This window comes from Lethenteron reissneri, chromosome 30 (genome assembly GCF_015708825.2).
Source record: "Lethenteron reissneri isolate LAM-NWPU_2019-01 chromosome 30, ASM1570882v1, whole genome shotgun sequence".
NCBI classification, from domain to species: domain Eukaryota; kingdom Metazoa; phylum Chordata; class Hyperoartia; order Petromyzontiformes; family Petromyzontidae; genus Lethenteron; species Lethenteron reissneri.
In genome coordinates, this window is record NC_083808.1 from 5,954,698 (window position 1) to 5,975,840 (window position 21,143).

Sequence of the window (21,143 nt, forward strand, 5' to 3'; positions counted from 1 at the left end):
TGTGCGGAAGTCGAACCCGGGTCACCAGGTTCGTAGCGCAGCGCGCTAACCACTGCACTACCGCTCCCCACCGGGTACGCACACACACAGACATCAGCTGCCAACTCCCATCCGCAATGAAGACCCATCGCTCTTGTTACCGCCAGGATATAAATCCGATTTCCTCCACGCCGCCAAATTCGCGGTTGGAGCACTGACGACCTCATCCAACAAGCCTCGTGCCACAGTCTGGAAAACTTCAAACGCACCACGTGGAGCCCTCAATTCACGAAGTCCCTTCGTGAACAAGCCTCAGCAGTCTCCTTTATTAAGCGTTATCATTATTTCGTATAATCCATTGCTACTGCTCATTTGCATGGAAATGTGTTTCCTGCTGGCCTCGCGTGGAACATTTATCAAGGGTACTCATTACTCTGTCCAGAAGTGTAAAGCTTAATTAGCAATAACACACAAGCAGGTTATCCATATAAAACACAGCTCGAAACGAGTGTAGTCATCATGGTTCTAATGTTGCCACTGCTGCTGATACGGAAGCGATTTTCCACAATAGTCGTGATGCATCTGCAAGTATGTAGATTCTTGATACAAAGAATGATGCAAATATGCAATAGCATCTTATTTTGTTTCACTGAGACGATGTTATCTCGTGCCTCGTGAAGAGAAACAGATGGATAATGCCCAGCGAGCGCAAACAAAGATACGACTCCACTTACAAAAGAAACAAGCAGAGTTTGAGGTTTTGTTTCATAACGTCAACTGGTTGAACACTTTGCGGTAAATGTGATGCAGAAAGAATGCAATCAAGATAGTAAAAAATAGAAAAATTAAAAAAATTACATGAAAAAATTATACACTCGTTAGATATGGCCACTGTAATGGTAGAAAACATGAACCAAAGAAATAAACGTGTTAATAAAACTGAGAATTACGACAAGAATCATCACGCGTACCGTGCGAGTGTCAATTGACACCTCCTGAGCACCCGTGCGAATGAGATGACATCCGGCTCCTGGGATTATCCAGGCAAAACAACTAAAACTAATTAAACAAAATCTCTTCCACGAGGAGGCTTTGCAGCAGATCGTTCTAACGATAATCTTCTAGTCTTGTGAACTACACTGGGGCCTCGGGCCAGACCATGAAAGGATTTTGATTAAAAAGATTCTTATGAAAAGGAGATCTGATGATAGCCATGGGATAAAAATTTCACATATTAGGCTTTGCAGTGGATTCAGTATACAGCACTGGGTTCTATAATTACAATGTGGTTATATATAGTACCCCGAACCATTTTCCTTCAACATTGCCAGTCTTTTGTTGAGCAAAAATAAACGTGTGCCTCATCAGTTCAATAACATATGTCGACGTGAGTGATCCCAAAGTGCGTCTTTATTGCTTGTGCAATGTCTTTTTTTAACGAAATTATAATACAAATTAATGCAACAAAAAATCCACAAATTGTATCGGCAATAGCTTATCGGGAATGGAAATTAGAGGGCATTTAATTGACTGTTAAGAAAACAATAGGTGGGATTTGGCGAGTTGTCAGACAGAGGAGCGAATATACGCCCTATAAATGGACTTGCTCCTCTCTACATTCATGACCTTCAGCAATTTATTCCATCAAGATCATTAAAAGATCATCAGATTGTGCATTCACTGTCCCACGGTCTCTCGGCTTCACACTTGGGGGGGGGGGGGGGGTGGTGCCAATCGCGGCATCTAAACTGTAGAACTCATTGCCCTTCGAGGTCAGGACTTCGAGACACTTGCAGATATTCAAATCTCGACCACAAACGTACCTGTTTAAAATCTCTCTCTCTCTTTAGATATTTTCAAACATATTTCTCACTTCTTTTTTCCTTGGTTGATGTTTAAGGGCGCTTAATAAATTTACAAAATGACATCGTGCACCATGAGGCGATGGCGCAGACACAGGGAGGGCATTGTCCAGCCATGGGTAGAACAGCGGTGATGATGACAAATAATTGTTGCCTCTATTTTGTCGTAATTGCAGCAGTCGGTTTGAATTCCAAATGTAAGCATGCTTTCATGAAGCGGTGCAGAATACGTTTTTAAGAGCAGCGAAAAATAATTGGGGTGTATTGACCTGCATAAAAGCCAGTGTGCATTCGTGTTTGAGTTGATATCGGTAAATAATAATCTGGCACGCGCAGCTCCTTTCATTGACGAATGATTCAGGTTTGTTAGGCAAACACCATATTATTCAATGTAAACGTAAAAACAACAACAATGTATCAACACAATTCACAAACAGACCATTCGTAAAAGTCTGACTTCATTCTCTGTCTCGAGACAATTGCAGTTAACGTCTTGGTAAAACTATCGTGGGTTTCAAAACGTCATCAACTCGTCACCTTTGTAGGCCAACGCCGGTGATGCCATGCCGCCTCGCCAATACTTCCTACGCACATTCTCGCGATGCATACTCATAACGTTCTCTCGCAGAATTCTTGTGATATTTACTTACATTCTTATCACATCTCCCGGAAACAAGAGAAAAAAAAAAGTCACATTGTGATTTGTGGCAGGATACGATTTGTTGTAAGCTCAGTTTCGGAGGCTTTTGACGAACGAAATGAGTTGCAATAACAATTAAGATATGACGATGGCGTCGTTCTCACACGCAACGGGAACAGAAAGTTTGATAGAAAAAAAAACGTAATTTCAAGAATCCGTGAAATGTCCGAGAAGCGATCGTCTTCCAACTATTCACACGAAACGAGCGAATCAAACAAAACACGGTTATCGTTGAACTGCGGTGTCATTGCCCTCAAGCTTCAGGGATGGAATGAAAAAGGCAACGAACAGAACGAGCAGCATCCATGCATCACAGCTCTAAATTAGTCCATCAGGGACATCTGTTACTCCAAAAGGAAACTGCCCATCCATCTCGCAGACACAGGGCTCCTGAAAACATTCCTCTGTTTGTACGGCTATCCAACAATATCTTGGGTGCTTTCTTTCACAAAATAATCAACATTGCCTTTGTTGATGTAAGTATATATTTTTGTTAAATCCTAACAACAAAAACAATCGATTCGGATGAGAACCTGGGAGTTTATGCCCAGTAACAAACCGGTAGATATCACTCTTGTGACTCTTAGGTCGTGAGTAATGTACAAATGTGTATTTTTTGAAACGTTACTTTTAAATTACCCCCCCCCCTTTCTCCCACCCCTAAATAAACGAAAAATATACACTGACATTGTAAATCCGAGTAAGCAACTTGTACGAGAGGTGGTAAAAACTTTAACCGTCAGGATATTCATATAACGCACACCAACACTTGAGTCATTAACGTAATTTTCATTGCAGTCAATGCACTTACTCATTGTATCGTTGTTGTATTGTCAGTAGTCGGAGCTTGCTGATAATCTGATATTCCAATGTATTTTGAGCACCTCTTTGCACATCAGAAAAATAACAATGTCACACACGCCCGATGGTTGTTTATCAACGTAAACTATTCTCTTTGTATATTTGGCAATAATAAACCAATGCATCACAATGTCATGAAAAATGTCTAATTGGATTCGAAATAAAATTTACAAATAGCACACGTTGAGTTTTGATGTGTATACGCAAACACTGCAGTGTAACTAGCATCCAACCTCCGCCAAAAGTCAAAATCGATTGACGCAATCATATTTTTGTTAACTTTCGTCTCCAGCATGCATGCATACAATTACAAAGTATCCATGCCACAATATCGAGGTCAACATTTCTATACATTGTTCAAGTGGGGGCAATCAAAACACTAAATGTACAGAGGTCTCCTGTTTTCAACACACTGCATGCAAATACAGTTTGGAACACGATGCTATAAACAGTATATAGAATTATCCCTAACGCGGGCCATTATTCAGAAATCCTCTACAAATTTGTGCGTCCATTCCACCTTCTCCCAGGCATCCCCCTGCCCCACTCCCCCCCCACCGTGGACCCCACCCTCCAAACCCACCCATCCCTCCCATCCCTATCATCCCCCCCATCGCCCCCCAACACTCAACTCCAGCAATTCAAGAAAAACCACCGTTCACCGAGAGCCGGGATAAGTGTGCTGTTATTATTCACAAAGTTTCCTGTACAAAGTTCACAGTGCCGCTATGGCTCAAAATTCACATTGGACTCCAACTAAGTCAAGGCCACCGACAACTCGGACGTCGACCGATGAAGGTCACAGGCAGCGGCGGGGCGCTGCGGCAGTTGCTTCTCGAAAAAAACTCCCATTCCCAGCCGTCAGACGATGATTCACGACTTCGTCTCCAATTTTTCCAAAACGGGCGATTGGCTGCTCGTGCTTCATCGCCACCGGGGGGGGGCGGCGAGGGTGGCGGCGGCGGGGGGGGAGGGTGTCGGTAAACGCCGGTACCTCGTCACGGTTCCACCGCCTCCTCCTTCCGTGGGGCTGCCGTCCGCCTCGGCTCTCGGCCCTCGTCGGGGAGACCGGTCAACTTGCAGCCACATCGCCGTGGGCCTCATCTCGAACCGCTTTCTGCTTCCCCGGTGCCCGAGCGAGACGCCGCTCTGTCGCGTGCCCTGCGAGCGTGCCCGTTGCCAGCGTGCCCGTTGCGAGCGTGCCCTTTGCGTGTGTGCCTTGCGTGCGTGAGCGTGTGTCCGTGAGCGGATGGCATGGCGCGCGGGCCGTGCCGTTATACATTGATTCATTTCCTTATCACCCCACTGACGGGAGAGACGTTGCTGTGTGCGCGCCATCGACGAGCGGACGCGCTCAGTGTGCCTCGAGGTTGCTGAGCAGCAGCTTGTACCAGCCGATGGCCTTCTTCTTGAGATCCACCTGGTCCAGCCAGATGTACGCTTCTCCGATGAGCGTCTTGCGCACAAACTTGCCGCCGTTGGACACCAGCAGGATCTGCCGTGGGTGGCGGCAGACGGCCAGGGTCAGAGGTCAGATCGTGCAGCAGTGGCCGTTCTGTGGTCAACGCTCACTGTGTGCAATGCTTAATTGGAAACATGTTGCCGTCTTTACCCTGTTAGTTTTTCACCACGGCCTGCTTTTGCGAATAATTTGAACGGATTAAAATTCAAATGTAGGTGGATGGTTAATATACGTAAGACATTTTGCAAATTTGCTGGACCAACTCGTTTGAAATGCCCTCGTATTTAGGCATCGTCGTGACTTCTCTAAAAAATATATAATGATTCTGCATATGTTCTCATTGCATCTCCAGTTGATGCATTAAAATAAACATTTAACCTTCATGATTACCTTCGTTTAATAAGGCCGAAGAAAGTACGAGATAGTTGGTTTGTAAGGGAGAAGTGAAAACCTCAACTACCTTTATTGACTGCACCATAATGCGACGAAATTCCTAACTCCAGCAAACCATTGGTCAGACGAATAAACCAACTCAAGGGTAAGCTCCCCATAATTTCCTATCCAAATCAGTCAAAATGGAAAAAATGTAATGCCACTAACCACAGCTGGCTATATTTTATAGCTCTGATAAAGCTAATTCTCCTACATGCTGCTCTATTTATGACAAACAATGAACTCTGCAATGTAATAATAACAACAATAAGGACAATTTTTCTACAGCGTTTTAACTTGTCAAGCCATTACAAGAGAGCTGAACAAACAACAAAAACATTACAGATTCATAATTAGTTCATGGCAGTGAGAAATAGATGTCGTGTCACTTTATGTCATTATGGTGCAAGTGAAATATCGTGTGGTTGTAAGAGTATATGTGCTAGGTTAGGCCAAGCCAATATTTTAATTTCCACTCTGTATTTTGTACAAAATATATGGCATTGAAGCTGACGTATGCTCAAGGCTGTAGGGTTGTGTGATGGAAAAATGAGGAAATGGTGTAAATTGTGGGCTTGCACGCTCAGAGCTGCCCACACAACGGCTCCATTGGCATAACTCAAAACGCCGCGTTCCCACCGCAACCAGTGGGAAGGGCTGAGTTCGTGAACCGGGCTCACAGAGACTCTGCCCAAGTCCAGAATCAGAATATTTATGTATACTGGAGGAATCCGATGAGCTCTCAAGCTCGTTTTCACACATGTCCAGTAGGGACGGGTCAGAATGTTACAACAAAAATACAGAAATCCGACAGGAGTGCAACGTTCCCAAGCGAGCCGGGAGAGTGAGCTCACCGGCTCGCTCATCCGCAACGAGCTGCACCGCTTGTGACCCGGGCTGCCCTACGAACCAGTCGTGACATTGTGGGATCTATGCGGAAGCATGACACGTAGTCAATGGTGTCCTTGGCTTAGTTCAATTTCAGGGCGGTATTTTTAGAAGGGAAAAAAAAACCGGTGGGGAAAAAAAATAAATATTTTGGCTTGGAATAACCCGGTGCATAAACCCGACTGCCACTAGAATATTCTACTTGCACTACAGCATAAATAAATTAATGTTTTAAGTTTAACTCCGAATTGTGAAGGGGGATAATCATGGGTGACAGGATGGTAAATTAGGAACACTTGTGTCTTACAACAAGAAGGGCCTGGGTTCCATCATTCCTGATACGGGTGCCTTTCTGAGTGGCGTTCGTATATTCTCCCACCATTCTGCATGGGTTTTCTCCGGGTTCTCTGCTTTGCTCTCATAGCTAACACACCGTACAATGTAACTGGTATGGACCAAACATTCCAATGCTGATTGACAGCTACAAATAACTTATTGGGGTTAACATAACATTTCCCCCGACTGCGATAACGTGGCAGGACGCTCCTGAGACTCAGCGACGCTTCACTGGGTCAACAAGTGTAATCACAGGTCGATTAGATGGGTCACTCCTGGGGTACCCGGCCAGCTTTCCAACGGCAGTGAAAACGCAGCTCAAGGAGCTGGGGCGCCGGTGCGTGGGTCCCTGCCCACCTGCAGCGAGTGGCCCTGGGGGTTGATGGTGAAGCGGAAGGTCTCGTTGAACATGGGCTCGCGGTCGTGACGACAAACACGCGTCTTCTTCTTGAAGAGCTTCTTCTTCGATGCCAGGTTGATGACGTACACCTTCACGTACAGGTCTGCGCGCACACGTGGAGAAACGGCGACGCCTCGGTACAGTCGTCAAGGAGAATAAACCATCGTCACCAGTGGCGGCTCCTGCAAAATCTCTCAGGGGGGGCAAATGTCTGGATGATTGATAAGGATAAGGTCCACCCATGCAATGGATAAATTAACAGCTTAAGCATGTAAAGGCAACTTCACTTCTTTAATATTAATGAAAAATAAAGTGACTCTTACAATACATATTGTTTGTTTCTATACTCACTATTATTACAATCCATTAAGTTTCTTTTATTAAAGATTCCACGAGGTAGCGACAAATAATATTGTTGACTGAAACGTGCTTACGTATGATGACGTAAGCACGTTAGTGCGAGCCCTCCCGGAAGCTGTAGAGAATGCATTGGAGCGCCCGACGTTCGAAAAAAAACATCTTTGAATGTAAGTCTATGGGAACACTCTGGGCGATTCTCAGCCGGAGTGAAATCGCCCAAAAAGAGGCGGTACTCCACAGAACGTGACATGACGCTGATTGGACTATATCCAGAGGCACAGTAACGGCTGAGATTGGTGGTGCGTCGCCCAATCGCCCTAATGAAGAAACCGCCCCTGATCATCACGCAAACTCCGCTCATCCGTCCAGTGCTCGCCGAGCTGCATCGACTTCCGTTTGCCGAACGAAGACATTGTAAGGTGGCTCTCGTTACGCACAAAGTGCTCGCCACAAATGAACCACAATTACCTTGATGATCTTGTCAAGAAGCATAAATCATCACGCGAACTCCAGTCATCCTCGCAAGCGACGACTTTTGGCCATCGAACAAAGATGGTCACCGCATCGCGCGCTTTCAGATGCGCTTCTGCGGCCGTCTGGAATGCTCTTCCTCGCAATATTAGGAAGCAACTGGAGCTAGGCACTTTTAAATCATCTAGATTGAAAACCCATTTCTTTAGAACTGCTTTTTCTGTTCAGTTTGTTAGCCTTCCCTCGCACCTCCGATTAGCGCGTCTGGCTACGTACATAGTTAACCGTGCTAATTGGTGAAGTACGTCAAAATAATCCCCCATGACCCACACCGCGTGTTAGGGTGGGGGGGCTCATTCAGCGGTGGACCGACAGCATGCGCATGTTCTCTCGTGTCGTCAGAACTTGTATCACGTGTTGGCTCGCAGAAAGTTACATATCACGCATAATATTGTGACTGCCGTATTCTTCCATCATGCGTTGCGGCCTGTCGCTCACCTCGACGTCTATTGTTTAAAACGGCAGAATCGTCGTGCGATGTCTGGGTGAAGTGGAGCCAGGCAAACACGGAGCAGTAAAAGGCAGGGAAACGTGACTTCATGTGGCAAGGTCAGGCTGTTATGCAAGACACTCGAGGAAGTACGACACAAACTTGAAGGCAATGTCCTAGCAAATAAAATATCTCGCCATGGTGGCGAGATGTTAACTGCCTCGCCTGATATACAGGAGGTCGTGGGTTCGATCCCGACCCTGACACCTGTATATTTAGAGTTTGCATGTTCTCCCCGTGGTCACGTGGATTTTCCCCTGGTTTTTCTCGTGAGGATGATAAGCCACTTCGTTGATCTATTATTTGTGGCCAGGTTGCTTCTGAAACGGAGCTATATAGCTCAGTGGGCCTTACCTGGTAAAATAAAAAAAAGTTAGTAAATACTTTGCCGTTGAATTTAGGTCAGCACGCAAATATACCTGGCAGGTGATCAGGGGACTTGAATTTGAAGGTGATGTTCCGGCACTGGATGATCTCAACAACCAGCTGGTCGCCATCGGTCTTCATCTCCTTCTTCAGCGAGATCTTCATCTCTCCCATGATCTGGGCTGTACGCATCGCACACCAAGCGAGAATCATGGAGGGCCATTAAAGCCCAGCAGACAGGGCCGGATTAACGCAGTGGTTTCGGGGTTGCAGCCCGGGACCTTGGATTTGAGGGCCCTCAAATACACAGGGTGCTTCAAAAAATTTTATTTGCAACAATACCACAAGAAATGTGCTTCCGGGCTCTGGAGACCACCTGGAGAAGATTCCAGGCACGTGTTGACAATGATGGCGAACAAGTGGAGACTCCTCGACTTCTTAAAGCTATTAACATACATTTTTTATCATGTTCCAGTGTATTATCCGTTCTTTTGACATTTAAAACGATAGTCCCATGTAAGTGTTAACGTTTTTTGAAGCACTCTGTATATACAGCATTATCTGATTTACAGCCGTTGAAATGCAATACTGTGGCATTATGATAAAGCCTATAGTGGAATTTGGCAATTAGAGCCAGAGCATCACAATATGCATTACTACCAGTTAAGCCCAAAAAATGTAATATATGTGTTTGTATTAATTTATAATTGGCTTTACAATTCACAAATTAAATTTAGATATTGGAACTATAAAAATTAAAGTAAACATCGAATAAGTGTTTAGCATCATCAGGCAAGGGTGGTGGTAAAATAATCAATGGATGGAATAGAAATAAATTAAGTGGGCCTCAAAAACCTATAACAGCATGGGGTCTCAAAACCACATTATATGGCCCTCCTGGTAGATGGTTCCACTAGGCTCAAGGAAAATATTTCCACCAGCACGTAAATCACATCCTGAATGTATAGTCCATATAGTGCTATTCGTGGGCATTTAGTACGCACACAAAGACAAATATCCCGCGTATCGCCTTAACAGACTGTTGGGGCAAGTGCTGTTAGAAAGTCGCACCTATGAAGGCCGGCACAGCACCACGCCCGCCCGCCTTTGCCTCCCTAGTGGCGATGCTGCCGCACCAGGTACTCATTTGAGGCTGGTGTTGGCCATGAGCAGGAATCGAACCCGGGTCACGAGGTTCGTAGCCAAGTGCACTAACAGTTGCGCTACCGCTCCCCATATTATGCACACACACACGGCAAAATGCAAAGAATGCCTTTGGTTAGCGGGATTAGCCCGTGGAAGACAAGAACTGTAACTGCCGTGACATTAAAGTTGAAAGAACATGCCTGGCAACTAGCGTCAGTGTAGATATGTATATAATATATAGTTTTTTGGATTATATCGCGTAAATATTCTATTATATGTGATAAAAAATATTTATTTATATCGCGTAAATATATTACGCGTTCTATAATTATTATTTTTAAAATAAAATTTCGCAATGTGACCCAAAAAAATCTGTACGGATGATATTGGTCGCGAAAGACTACGTGTTTAGTAGCTGTGTATAAGTAGTGCAGACCAATACACTACCGTTATCGATGAGGCAAGGACAAGTATTAACGTCAATGCTCTGAGACAATGGCCGCTATGAAATTTCACAAGTGTAAGCCAGGCCATGAAAGCGCGGAGCGATTATATTGAACAATTTAAAGCGTGTTGGCATGGTCAGCTTATCATCGTGGCGACGAATAGATTTGGAAAGATAGCTATGCCAACCAAGACAAGTGAATGAGCAAATCAACAGACATCAGCAATTATGAAGTGATACAGCTTTCATATCTGACAGAATGAAAGTGTGCGTGGACGAGTGAAGATCAGTTAACAAGTGGTGACAAGCTTCCAGAAGAGAACGTGTGCCATGAGGTCAATGACATTCATTATTTATGTGATTAAAATGTAAAAAGGTAAAGGTGCAGGCAAGCAATTGCTTGCTCATGCCGAAGCTGGCGGAAGGGTCCCCACGAGAGAAAGTTATAGAGAGCCTCTTCTTGGTTCTTTCGGTAAAGTCACGTAGAAGGGAAATAATACAATAATACAATAAAAATATAATATAATAAAATACAATTCTCACGACGTTTCGGCTGCTTGCGTTGTGCCCGAAACGTGGTGAGAATTGTATTTTATTATGTTTTATTTTTATTATTTTATTACTTCCCTTCTACGTGACTTTACCGAAAGAACCAAGAAGATGAATCCCTGCAGTCACGAAAGCTTTAAATCGAAATTTATAGAGAGCCTCTCTATGTGGCATTTGGCCTACTCTTCCACACTGGTCAAAAATGTTGGAAGCGATGGCAGTTACACACACTTTACCCCACCGTGTGCAACTTGCCGATCGGCTAACTTGTGGTGGACCCATTTATACACTGCTGCGTGGACGGATGATGCATGGGTAGGATTAGAGAAACCTGTCCATTGGTTCAACTGCCGAGCCGGGAGAATGAACCAGTGAATCTGGAGATTGTAAGTCCGGCCTGCTAACCATTAAACCAGTGCAAGCATTGGACATTTGCTAAAGCGGTGAAAATAAACACATCGCTGCACATTAACAGGCGGGAGTGCCAACAAACTTTACCCCACCACATGCCACCTGCCTATCGTCTAAATGCGGTGAACACATTTACACGGCTGGGTAGACAGAGGTGGGGGGGGGGGGGCGATTTAATAAAACTTACACCTCGCCGGATTACAAGTCCGGTGTGCGAACCAATTCACCACGGTAGCATTCCGGGTTAATATTATTGTGATGAGAAAATAGAACGACATCATTGGCCGCGCGATAGCAAATCGTGATACTGCCATCATAGGGCCTCTAATTTTGGATGTAACACAAAGTTACGCTGAATTTTGTACTAAATATTTGAGCATTTAATGGCACTGTCAAAATAAATTGGATGTTGTATTCTCTGGCTGTGAAACAAATGTGAGAGTTGACTCCATTCATCAAAAGCTCCAGAAGCCTAATAGGTCATAGCACATATCCAAATGAAATTACATTTCCTCAAACACGACTCTAAAGAAATGTAAAATGTTTTTAGAATCTTGTTCCTATCAAAGTTACCAGACACTTACCTAAAATGTAAGAATGAGCAGAGAACATTAAAACCTGTTTTCATACATGTTACAAGTTAATAATAATTCAACGCGTTGATTGTAACTCTTTTCGTTAATTGGCCTTCACGCTTCCGCAAACAAGAGAGACTGCTTTTAATGAGAGGAATTCTGGCAGCCTTGCAGACGAACGTGGATTACAAGTTAATTGGATGCTCCAGCAATTAAGCTGCTAACAAATGTTATTTATTGCGATTCAAAACTCAACCCCATTGGCAACACCAGCTTTGCACGTTTTAGTGGCTGCATACAAAGTCCAACAATGGAGTTGCTTGCTTTGCGTTAATTTATAATTGCAGTTTTATAAGCTTTAAAGTGGTGTATAATCTCGATTTAAAGCTTCCGTGACTGCAGGGATTCATCTTCTTGGTTCTTTCGGTAAAGTCACGTAGAAGGGAAATAATAAAATAATAAAACACAATAAAATACAATTCTCACGACGTTTCGGCCACAACGCAAGCAGACGTCCTCAGATGAAGAACAGGTCTGTCGGAAAGACAGCGTCTGAATGAACACCACCAAGCTTGGCAGCGTATATTCAAGCTGGGTTAGAGGAGGAATGACTTTACCGAAAGAACCAAGAAGATGGTGTATAATCCTCGCAAAGTTGAGTAAAGGCGCAGCCCTGAAATTGCTCGATAACGCAACTGCTGGTGGACGAGCCTCCGCCAGAGGAAGCTCTGGAGAGGCCCTCTAGAAAATATACTCAACACTCAACAACAACAGTCGCCATTCGCTATCAAACGACGGTGACGTCACAGCGGCGCCTGTGCCAGGCCAGGTGCACTTTGAGGCCATCACGTGAAGTGTCGAAGGCCCGCTGCTGGCAGGAGGTCACGGGACAGACCCAGGTGCCATGGGTTGACTGACTGAGATGACTGATATTATTGACATTATAATGATATTATTTAGATATTTTCCACATGATAAGCCACTTTGTTGAGCTGTTATTTGTGATAGCCAGGCCAAAATAAGTTAATACCTCAGTGGGCTTTGCCTGGTGGGATGGGGCTGTTTTAGTTTCATTTGAATGTTTTTGGGTGATTGTTTGCCTTTCTTATACTTTGCACTGCTATCGTGTTTTTGTATCGTTTGTTGCTGTAACGTTATTACCCGCCCTTTCCGGACAACTGTGAAAGAGCTTTATAGCTCATCGGATTCCTCCAATATAAAGAAATATTCTCGTTCCGATTCTGACTGGCAGATGCACCCACCGGCTGTGGTTCTCAACCTTTCTGGAACCGGTGGGTTTATTGTCAACGCTCAAAAAATGTTCCCGGATTATCGTGCACCAATAACGCTCTAAATCGTGGTTCCTGCGACAGTTCCACGGACCACTTCGCTCGACGTTGTGGGTTGTGGGCCAACCTGTGATGCGTGGACCACAGTTTGGGAACCACTGCTCTAGAGGATATTTTGTCCAATTCTTCCATACTACCCAGATGTCTTGGAATAGGTTGCAGTACCCGCACTTAACCCCAACCACACAGCGACCGACTGTGCGACTCATTTCTATTGCTGGGTGCAAAGAGGCAGGGGAATTCAAGAAAATGTCCCCATCGTTTAAACTGCCACGCTGGGAGATCGAACTGGCGACCTCTGGATTGCAAGCGCAGTCTGCTCACCATTTCACCACGGCAACATCCCATTATACACCATTTACAGTATCAGAATATTTATTGAATCACAATCTTTTTTTAGATTGGAGGAATCTGATGAGCTATGAAGCTCTTTTTCACAGTTGCTCAGTACTTTTACGGATGTGCAGCAATTGCACCGTTTGTGTGCTTTAACAAAAAAATGTGAATAGCCAAAAACACACGAAAAATGCATAGAGACATCCAAATTTTTTCCTGCCCTCCCACAGAGAATACGACGAGGCCACCGCTACAAAGGGCACTTGGAATGGGTCGATATTAAACATCCAATGCTTTTTACTTTAAGCACCCTATCATTTTGAGGCAGTGGTGACTGGCTGCCCTAACCCTAACCCCTTCACATACACTCAAAAGATTAATGCTTGGAGGCCATGTCTGATGGATTGTCGAGTCAGCAGATGAGCTGCACTCTTGCACTCTCTGCGGGGGATGCTGAGAGGCACACATTCTACTTCAACATTTCCAAAGGGAGCTGCCTGAAATACCGTGGTTGTCACGTCGGCTGTAATGCTGGGATTAAAAAAAGGGAAACGCTGTAAATCTAACGCTAACAAAATGCTCAGGAGGAAATGCGGCCCTGAGTTTTATGGCACGGATAGCTAACAGTGTCCAACGTAGTCCATCCTGCTCAATGTGAAGCCCTCATGTGCAATGAGAGCTCAAATCCCAGTAGCAACTCACTTGGAAACATTTTGCTTGCTCAATAGCTCATTATATTAAACTCGCGCTGTGTGTGTACACCACACGTCCCCCCAATTACTTACCGAACACAATGCTGCCCTTGTGTAACCAGTACAACGGCACACTGGAATTACAATCCAGAGGTTTGCTGGTTTGATCTCCCGGCAGGGTAATTGAAACAATGGGAAAGTATCCTAAATCGCCCCCCCCCCCCCGTGCCTCCCCCACTCCCCCTTCCAGCACTCTCGAGCGAGTGGAATAGTTCGCTTAGTCGATGGGCAGGTTGCGTGCCGGTGGTATAAAGTGTGGGTACTCCCATCTCTCTCAATACATTTGGCCACTATGGAAGAGTAGGCCAATTACCTTCTCAAATACCTTTCTCTCTAGAGCCCCCATCACGTAGAGGACCTGCCACCAGCAGCGCCGCAAGGAATCGCAGGGCTGCAACCTTTTCGTGTGCGTGTGAACGCATGTTGAACTTCTTTCGCACCGTACGTAGCCAACCGTGCTAATCGGAGGTGCGGCGGAAGGACAACAAACTAAACACAGAAAGTAGTTCTAAAGAAATTAGTATTCAATCTAGATTTAAAAGTGCATAGCTCCAGTCACTTGCTAAGTAATATCTAATATCTAGTGAACAAAAATTCCATATCATCATGGGACCTCCCTTGCCAGTATGAAAATATAAGAATTGGTGTTACCTTTTCTGGCAATAAAACAGTTGTGTTAAGATGTAAAAATACCAAACATTAACCTTTTGCAAGGACATTAAACATATATACTTGTGGCGAACATGCAAACAAAAAACACACTCTGATAGTTTATGCATTGTCTTTGAAACTGATTGGTCTACACCAGAAACAGGTTTCTATAGAGCCTAGTCTCAAACAGTGTTAAATCAGAGGACGCCAAAAGGAAAGCGAGATCCCAAGATGTAGCTGCTCACCCTGAGCTATAATGTCCCGATCGTGGCACTTTGTGCTGTTCACATTTTGGCGTCCTTTGGTCTAATACTGTTTGAGACTCGGCTCTGGACCAATCAGTTTCAAAGACAATGCATACACTATTAGAGTATGTTTTTTGTTTGCATGTTCGCCACAGGTATATGTGCTTAATGCAGACATAAGTCCTTGCAAAAGGTCTCTGTTTGGCGTTTTAACATCTTAACACAACTGTTTCATTGCCAGAAAGGGTAAAACCTATTCTTAAAAATTCCATAATGAGCATCATCACATTCGTTGGTAAAGACGTCTTGCCACGTTGCAGTGCAATGACTTAGGATACTACTGAGCTTATAGCCTTTGAAGATCGAGAATGCATTGCTGGTTTGAAATACATTCGTACAGCAGAGGGCGCTGTCCAAATGTCTTTCGAATGACCGGTCAAACGATTTAAAAACATTCCAGTCAACTTTCATTCATTTGTTTGACGGTGCTGTTGACACCGCTCTGCGTGTCCCAACGCATGTGTGTGTGTAGTGGGGAGCGGTAGTGTAGCGGTTAGCGCGCTGCGCTACGAACACCGGTGACCCTGAGTTCGATTCCCGCTCACAGTCAAAACCAGTGACGATTATTTGAACCGGTCCTGGGCCTCCCCTAGGTCGATTCAGCCTCAAATGAGTACCTGGTGCGGTGTGTATTCATCACCACTAGGGAGACAAAGGTGGTCTGGCGTGGTGCTGGCCACCCACACCCTCGTGTACCATTCTAGGTGCTACTCGCTAACAGCACTTGCCCCAACAGTCTGTTAAGGCTATACGGGGGATCTTTGTCTTTGTGAGGATCACATCTGGAGGGGAGCGGCAGTGCAGTGATGAGCGCACTGCGCTAGGAACCCGAGTTCACGGTCAACATTGGTGACAAATATCTAAAATGCTCCAAGGCCACCTCTAGGTTGACTCAGCCTTAAAAGAGTAGTGGGTGTATTGCCATTATACTGTAGGTGCTCACTAACAGCACTTGCGCCCCAACAGTCTTTTACATGTGATATGGGGGATCTTCGTCGTTGTGAGGATCACACCTCCACATCTGCAGCACCAAGTGAAATTGAGGAAATTGGAAAGTCTCAGTTTAAGCAATGAGATCACTGAGATGTGTTGCCTGTTTATTTCTGAGCAAATTATAACAACGATTAAATTATGATGATAATGGATTAGTGACGGTGGTAGAAATTCAGATTTTGTTAAAACTTTTCGTACTTAGAGACCCCTCGAAATGTGTGGCCCTAAGCTGCAGCTTACGACAGCTATTGTCATGATGTTGATGCAGATAAACGATGCTGATTATCATTCTTCAAGTCCTTACTTCCGAAAACAATGAAGATCATGAAATGTCCCATGTTTCTGTTGCCACTAACCCAGTGTTTCTCAAAGCACTCAGCCGATGCAAATATTTACGTAGACCACCCTGCTGATAAAACGCATTCACTTGTCTGTATGATAATAAAACATATTCATATTTCCGGAATACAACAAGATTATTTTGTAAACGCAGCTTTATGATTTTTTAAGGGGGGGCATTTACACCTTAGGGTTAGGGCAGTTTAATCAGGGTAGTTTACCGAACTACATTTTTAAAAGTTAAATGTAAGTAAAATCTGAATGAATGTCCAAAACAAATGGTATAAACATTGTCCAGATCAATATGCATTTGCATCAGCCCTGCAGGTCACCTGGAGGACCACGCTTTGAGAACCACTGCACTAAACGATGATAATCATTGTCATGGTGATCTTGTTGCAGATACCAAAATGATGATGACTTTCATGGTGACGTTGCTGCAAATAAACAATGATGATAATTACACCATTATCACTTAATTCTTTAATATTATCTCACGTATACAGTTAAGTCTGACAAGAGAGGCAAATAATGACAACAACAATTCTGCCAGTGAGTTGCGAATGGACAAACAACGAGGGCCTGAAACAATTTTCAACGATTTGAAACAATTTCGCCGAAATTATCGTGACGGAAGGGCTGCCACCTCTGAGGTACAAAAAAATTAACCCGTAAAAACAAAGTTTTTCACTATAAATCCTTTATATGCGTGGCGGCTAGAGTCCTCTCGTCCTCTGGCTTGAGATGGCTGCCACCTATGGGTCAGATGATTGCATGCAACCATTAAGCAATTGGTAATTAAATATAATATTTTTGTCCTAAAAAGTGTAAAATTTTGGAAAAAATTATTCACGAAAAATAATTGTCACGCACAACGAGTCTGTGTGGAAAATGTCAGCTCGATTGGATCACGGGAAGTGGGTTAAAAAACGACCGAAAGATTTGCACGGTCGTAAGCAAGCAAGCAAGCAAGCGTGCAAGTGAACTTAATATAAAGGATTAAAAAAAACCAGGACACATCAGGTGCGAAAAAATATCTGACAATAGCAGAAGAGGGGAGAAAACTACACGCAAAAGCATTGTTTCGAGCGTTGTATCATTAGACAGCTGACATAAAAAAAAACCAGGATCTTTCAATGTTGTCAGAAAAAACTTACAACATTTCCCAGCACAGCTACCTTTAAGCAAATAGGACGACCCTGGGAAAACCAGGACGGGTGGCAACCCCAAGTTCCACACTGGGCAGGGTAGCGTGTGTTTAGCATTGTTTGGCGCAACTAAAATCAAAATTTTTTTTTATTTTACCTGGTAAGGTCCACTGAACTCTGTAGCTCTTTTTCAAAAGCGATCTGGCCACAAACGATAGTTCCACAAAGTGGCTTATCATGTGGAAAAGTATAGCAGCCAAATACTCTAAACCAGTATTCTTCACAAATTTTCAGAGGGGGGCCGATAAGATGTCAGTTTGAGGGCCGCCACACATGCCCACAGCAAAACACGTGTTGTGTATTGCTGTGGGCCGTACGCCAGGGGCCGCACTAAAGGCCATCAGTGGCCCACGGGCCTTACAATGAAGAACACTGCTCTAAACGCATATTTCTACCCGAGCTATATAACTAAACTAAACTATTTATTGTATTTTTTTTTACGATAGCCTTGTTCTTCAACTGAGGACGGCTGCTTGCGTTGTGGCCGAAACGTCGTGAGAATTATATTTTATAATGTTTTATTATTATTTTATTATTTCCCTTCTACGTGACTTTACCGAAAGAACCAAGAAGATATTTCTTGTATTTTACCAGGTAAGGCCCACTGAGCTAAATAGCTTTGTTATCAGAAGCTAGCCACAAATGATAGCTCTACGAAGTGCCTTATCGTGACGTGCACATTTATAACGTCAGACAAAAACTGTACTCGAGACGCACGTTCATTCTCAATGTGGAGGGGAAAAACCGGAGGGACCCGGCGAAAAATCCACAAACATCGGAGGTGATGTGGGGAGGTGGTGATGTGGGGAGGTGGTGGTGGGGAGGTGGTGATGTGGGGAGGTGGTGGTGGGGAGGTGGTGGTGTGGGGAGGTGGTGGTGGGGAGGTGGTGGTGGTGGGGAGGTGGTGATGTGGGGAGGTGGTGATGTGGGGAGGTGGTGATGTGGGGAGGTGGTGGTGGGAAGGTGGTGGTGGGGAGGTGGTGGTGTGGGGAGGTGGTGGTGGGGAGGTGGTGGTGTGGGGAGGTGGTGGTGGGGAGGTGGTGGTGGTGGGGAGGTGGTGATGTGGGGAGGTGGTGATGTGGGGAGGTGGTGATGTGGGGAGGTGGTGGTGGGGAGGTGGTGGTGGGGAGGTGGTGGTGTGGGGAGGTGGTGATGTGGGGAGGTGGTGATGTGGGGAGGTGATGTGGGGAGGTGGTGATGTGGGGAGGTGGTGATGTGGGGAGGTGGTGATGTGGGGAGGTGGTGGTGGGGAGGTGGTGGTGGGGAGGTGGTGGTGTGGGGAGGTGGTGGTGGGGAGGTGGTGGTGTGGGGAGGTGGTGGTGGGGAGGTGGTGGTGGTGGGAGGTGGTGATGTGGGGAGGTGGTGATGTGGGGAGGTGGTGGTGGGGAGGTGGTGGTGCGGAGGTGGTGATGTGGGGAGGTGATGTGGGGAGGTGATGATGTGGGGAGGTGGTGATGTGGGGAGGTGATGTGGGGAGGTGGTGGTGTGGGGAGGTGATGTGGGAGGTGGTGATGTGGTAGGTGGTGATGTGGGGAGTGATGTGGATGGTGGTGATGTGGGGAGGTGGTGATGTGGGGAGGTGGTGGTGTGGGGAGGTGGTGGTGTGGGGAGGTGATGTGGGGAGGTGGTGATGTGGGGAGGTGGTGATGTGGGGAGGTGATGTGGGGAGGAGGTGATGTGGGGAGGTGGTGATGTGGGGAGGTGGTGGTGTGGGGAGGTGGTGGTGTGGGGAGGTGATGTGGGGAGGTGGTGATGTGGGGAGGTGGTGATGTGGGGAGGTGGTGATGTGGGGAGGTGGGGATGTGGGGAGGGGGTGATGTGGGGGGGTGGCGAGGTGGGGGGGTGGGGATGTGGGGTGGGGGGGATGTGGGGAGGTGGTGATGTGGGAGGTGGTGATGTGGGGAGGTGGTGATGTGGGGAGGTGATGTGGGGAGGTGATGTGGGGAGGTGGTGATGGTGGGGAGGTGGTGATGTGGGGAGGTGATGTGGGGAGGTGGGATGTGGGGAGGTGGTGATGTGGGGAGGTGGTGTTGGGAGGAGGTGATGTGGGGAGGAGGTGGTGGGGAGGTGGTGGTGTGGGTGGTGATGTGGGGAGGTGTGATGTGGGGAGGTGGTGGTGGTGGTGGGGAGGTGGTGGTGGTGGGGAGGAGGTGGTGGGGAGGTGGTGGTGGTGGGGAGGTGGTGGTGGTGGGGAGGAGGTGGTGGTGGTGGGGAGGTGGTGTTGGTGAGGAGGTGGTGGTGGTGGGGAGGAGGTGGTGGTGGTGTTGGTGGGGAGGTGGTGGTGGTGGGGAGGTGGTGGTGGTGGTGGAGAGGTGTTGGTGAGGAGGTGTTGGGGAGGGTGGGGGGGGGCTGCCTACCCGACTTGCTGGCGCCCATGAGCTGCCCGGGGCCCAGGTCGGTGTTGGGCACCAGCTCCCCGCGCGCCGCTCGGCCCCCGCTCGCCAGCGCCCCGTTGGGCCGCACGCCGGGCCCCGCCGGGTCTCTACCGGGAACCCACGGAGGGGAGTCAGGACTGAACGTGCTGGGGGAGGGAGGGGGCAGCACGGGGGTGGCGAGGGCACGGGGGGGGGGGTTAGGAGGGCGGCCAGGAGAGGAGGTAGGTGGGAGAGGGGGGGGCATTCGCATTCAATGGAGCGGTGGTGCCAGGGGGATGTGCCGGTCAGAGGGGGCATCGGCTTCACGCGGCTGCGTCGTGCCGGGGAACGTGGCACCGCGCACGTCCTCGAGATGTGGGCAGTGTGTCGTTCGCACGTCACTTACATGTGTAACGTCAATACGTATGTAACTGTGTCAAAGTTAGACACCTCAAAGTGACTGGTGGTTTGCATCTAAATGACGGTACAAGAGGAGGTGGTCAATATGACATTTTGTGTGCGTTACTCCGGTCGTCGTAACTTTCGAATGTACTTCGCATACATCTCGACGACTCACTTCACCATACACGCACAACACTCCCTTTTGTAAGTCCACTGCAGGATGTGATGCGTGAAACATAAAAAATTAACAAAGTTCACTGCACTCTTTTTCATACTGATCAAACATCAACATATTTACCATTGAGCAGCGAAAGGGGTGGGAAGGCAGAGGAGGGCGGGGGGGGAAGGCGATTTGAAAATGCTGAGTGCATTGCACTAAGACCATGGCAACCTGAGTTAAATTCCCAGCCATGGCAAACATCAGTGGCGACTGATATCCCAAACTAGTCCTGGGCTCCTCCTCTTAACTAAGCCGCACTGACTCCTGTAACCACTATCGCTGATACATAATCGGGAGGCCTTCATCCAGCAGTGGATTGATAAAAACACGTCAATTATCATTTTCATTGGAACTGGGTGAATGACTGCGTCAGAAAGTGCATGTTTACAAGTTAAGCTGCACATGCCAAGATAATATTTTTCTAACCCAGAACTAACCAAT

The 21,143-nt window shown here is 46.3% G+C and overlaps 1 protein-coding gene across 5 annotated transcripts in view; it reads right to left on the reverse strand.

Annotated features, from left to right (window-relative positions):
- Window positions 1-2,469: 2,469 nt before the first annotated feature.
- The window catches only part of LOC133349454 (protein piccolo-like), a 194,983-nt gene continuing 176,309 nt past the window's right edge, over window positions 2,470-21,143 (reverse strand). For 3 of the 5 annotated variants that reach the window (XM_061562919.1, XM_061562918.1, XM_061562917.1), the window contains exons 25-28: window positions 20,084-20,247; window positions 8,721-8,849; window positions 6,878-7,023; window positions 2,470-4,897 (exon numbers count right to left, since the gene is read on the reverse strand). In XM_061562919.1, the coding sequence (XP_061418903.1) occupies window positions 4,757-4,897; window positions 6,878-7,023; window positions 8,721-8,849; window positions 20,084-20,247 (580 nt within the window). In that variant the 3' untranslated portion in view covers window positions 2,470-4,756. The remainder of the gene's footprint in view (window positions 4,898-6,877; window positions 7,024-8,720; window positions 8,850-20,083; window positions 20,248-21,143) is intronic. The other 2 variants (XM_061562922.1, XM_061562920.1) reach the window with 1 other exon arrangement.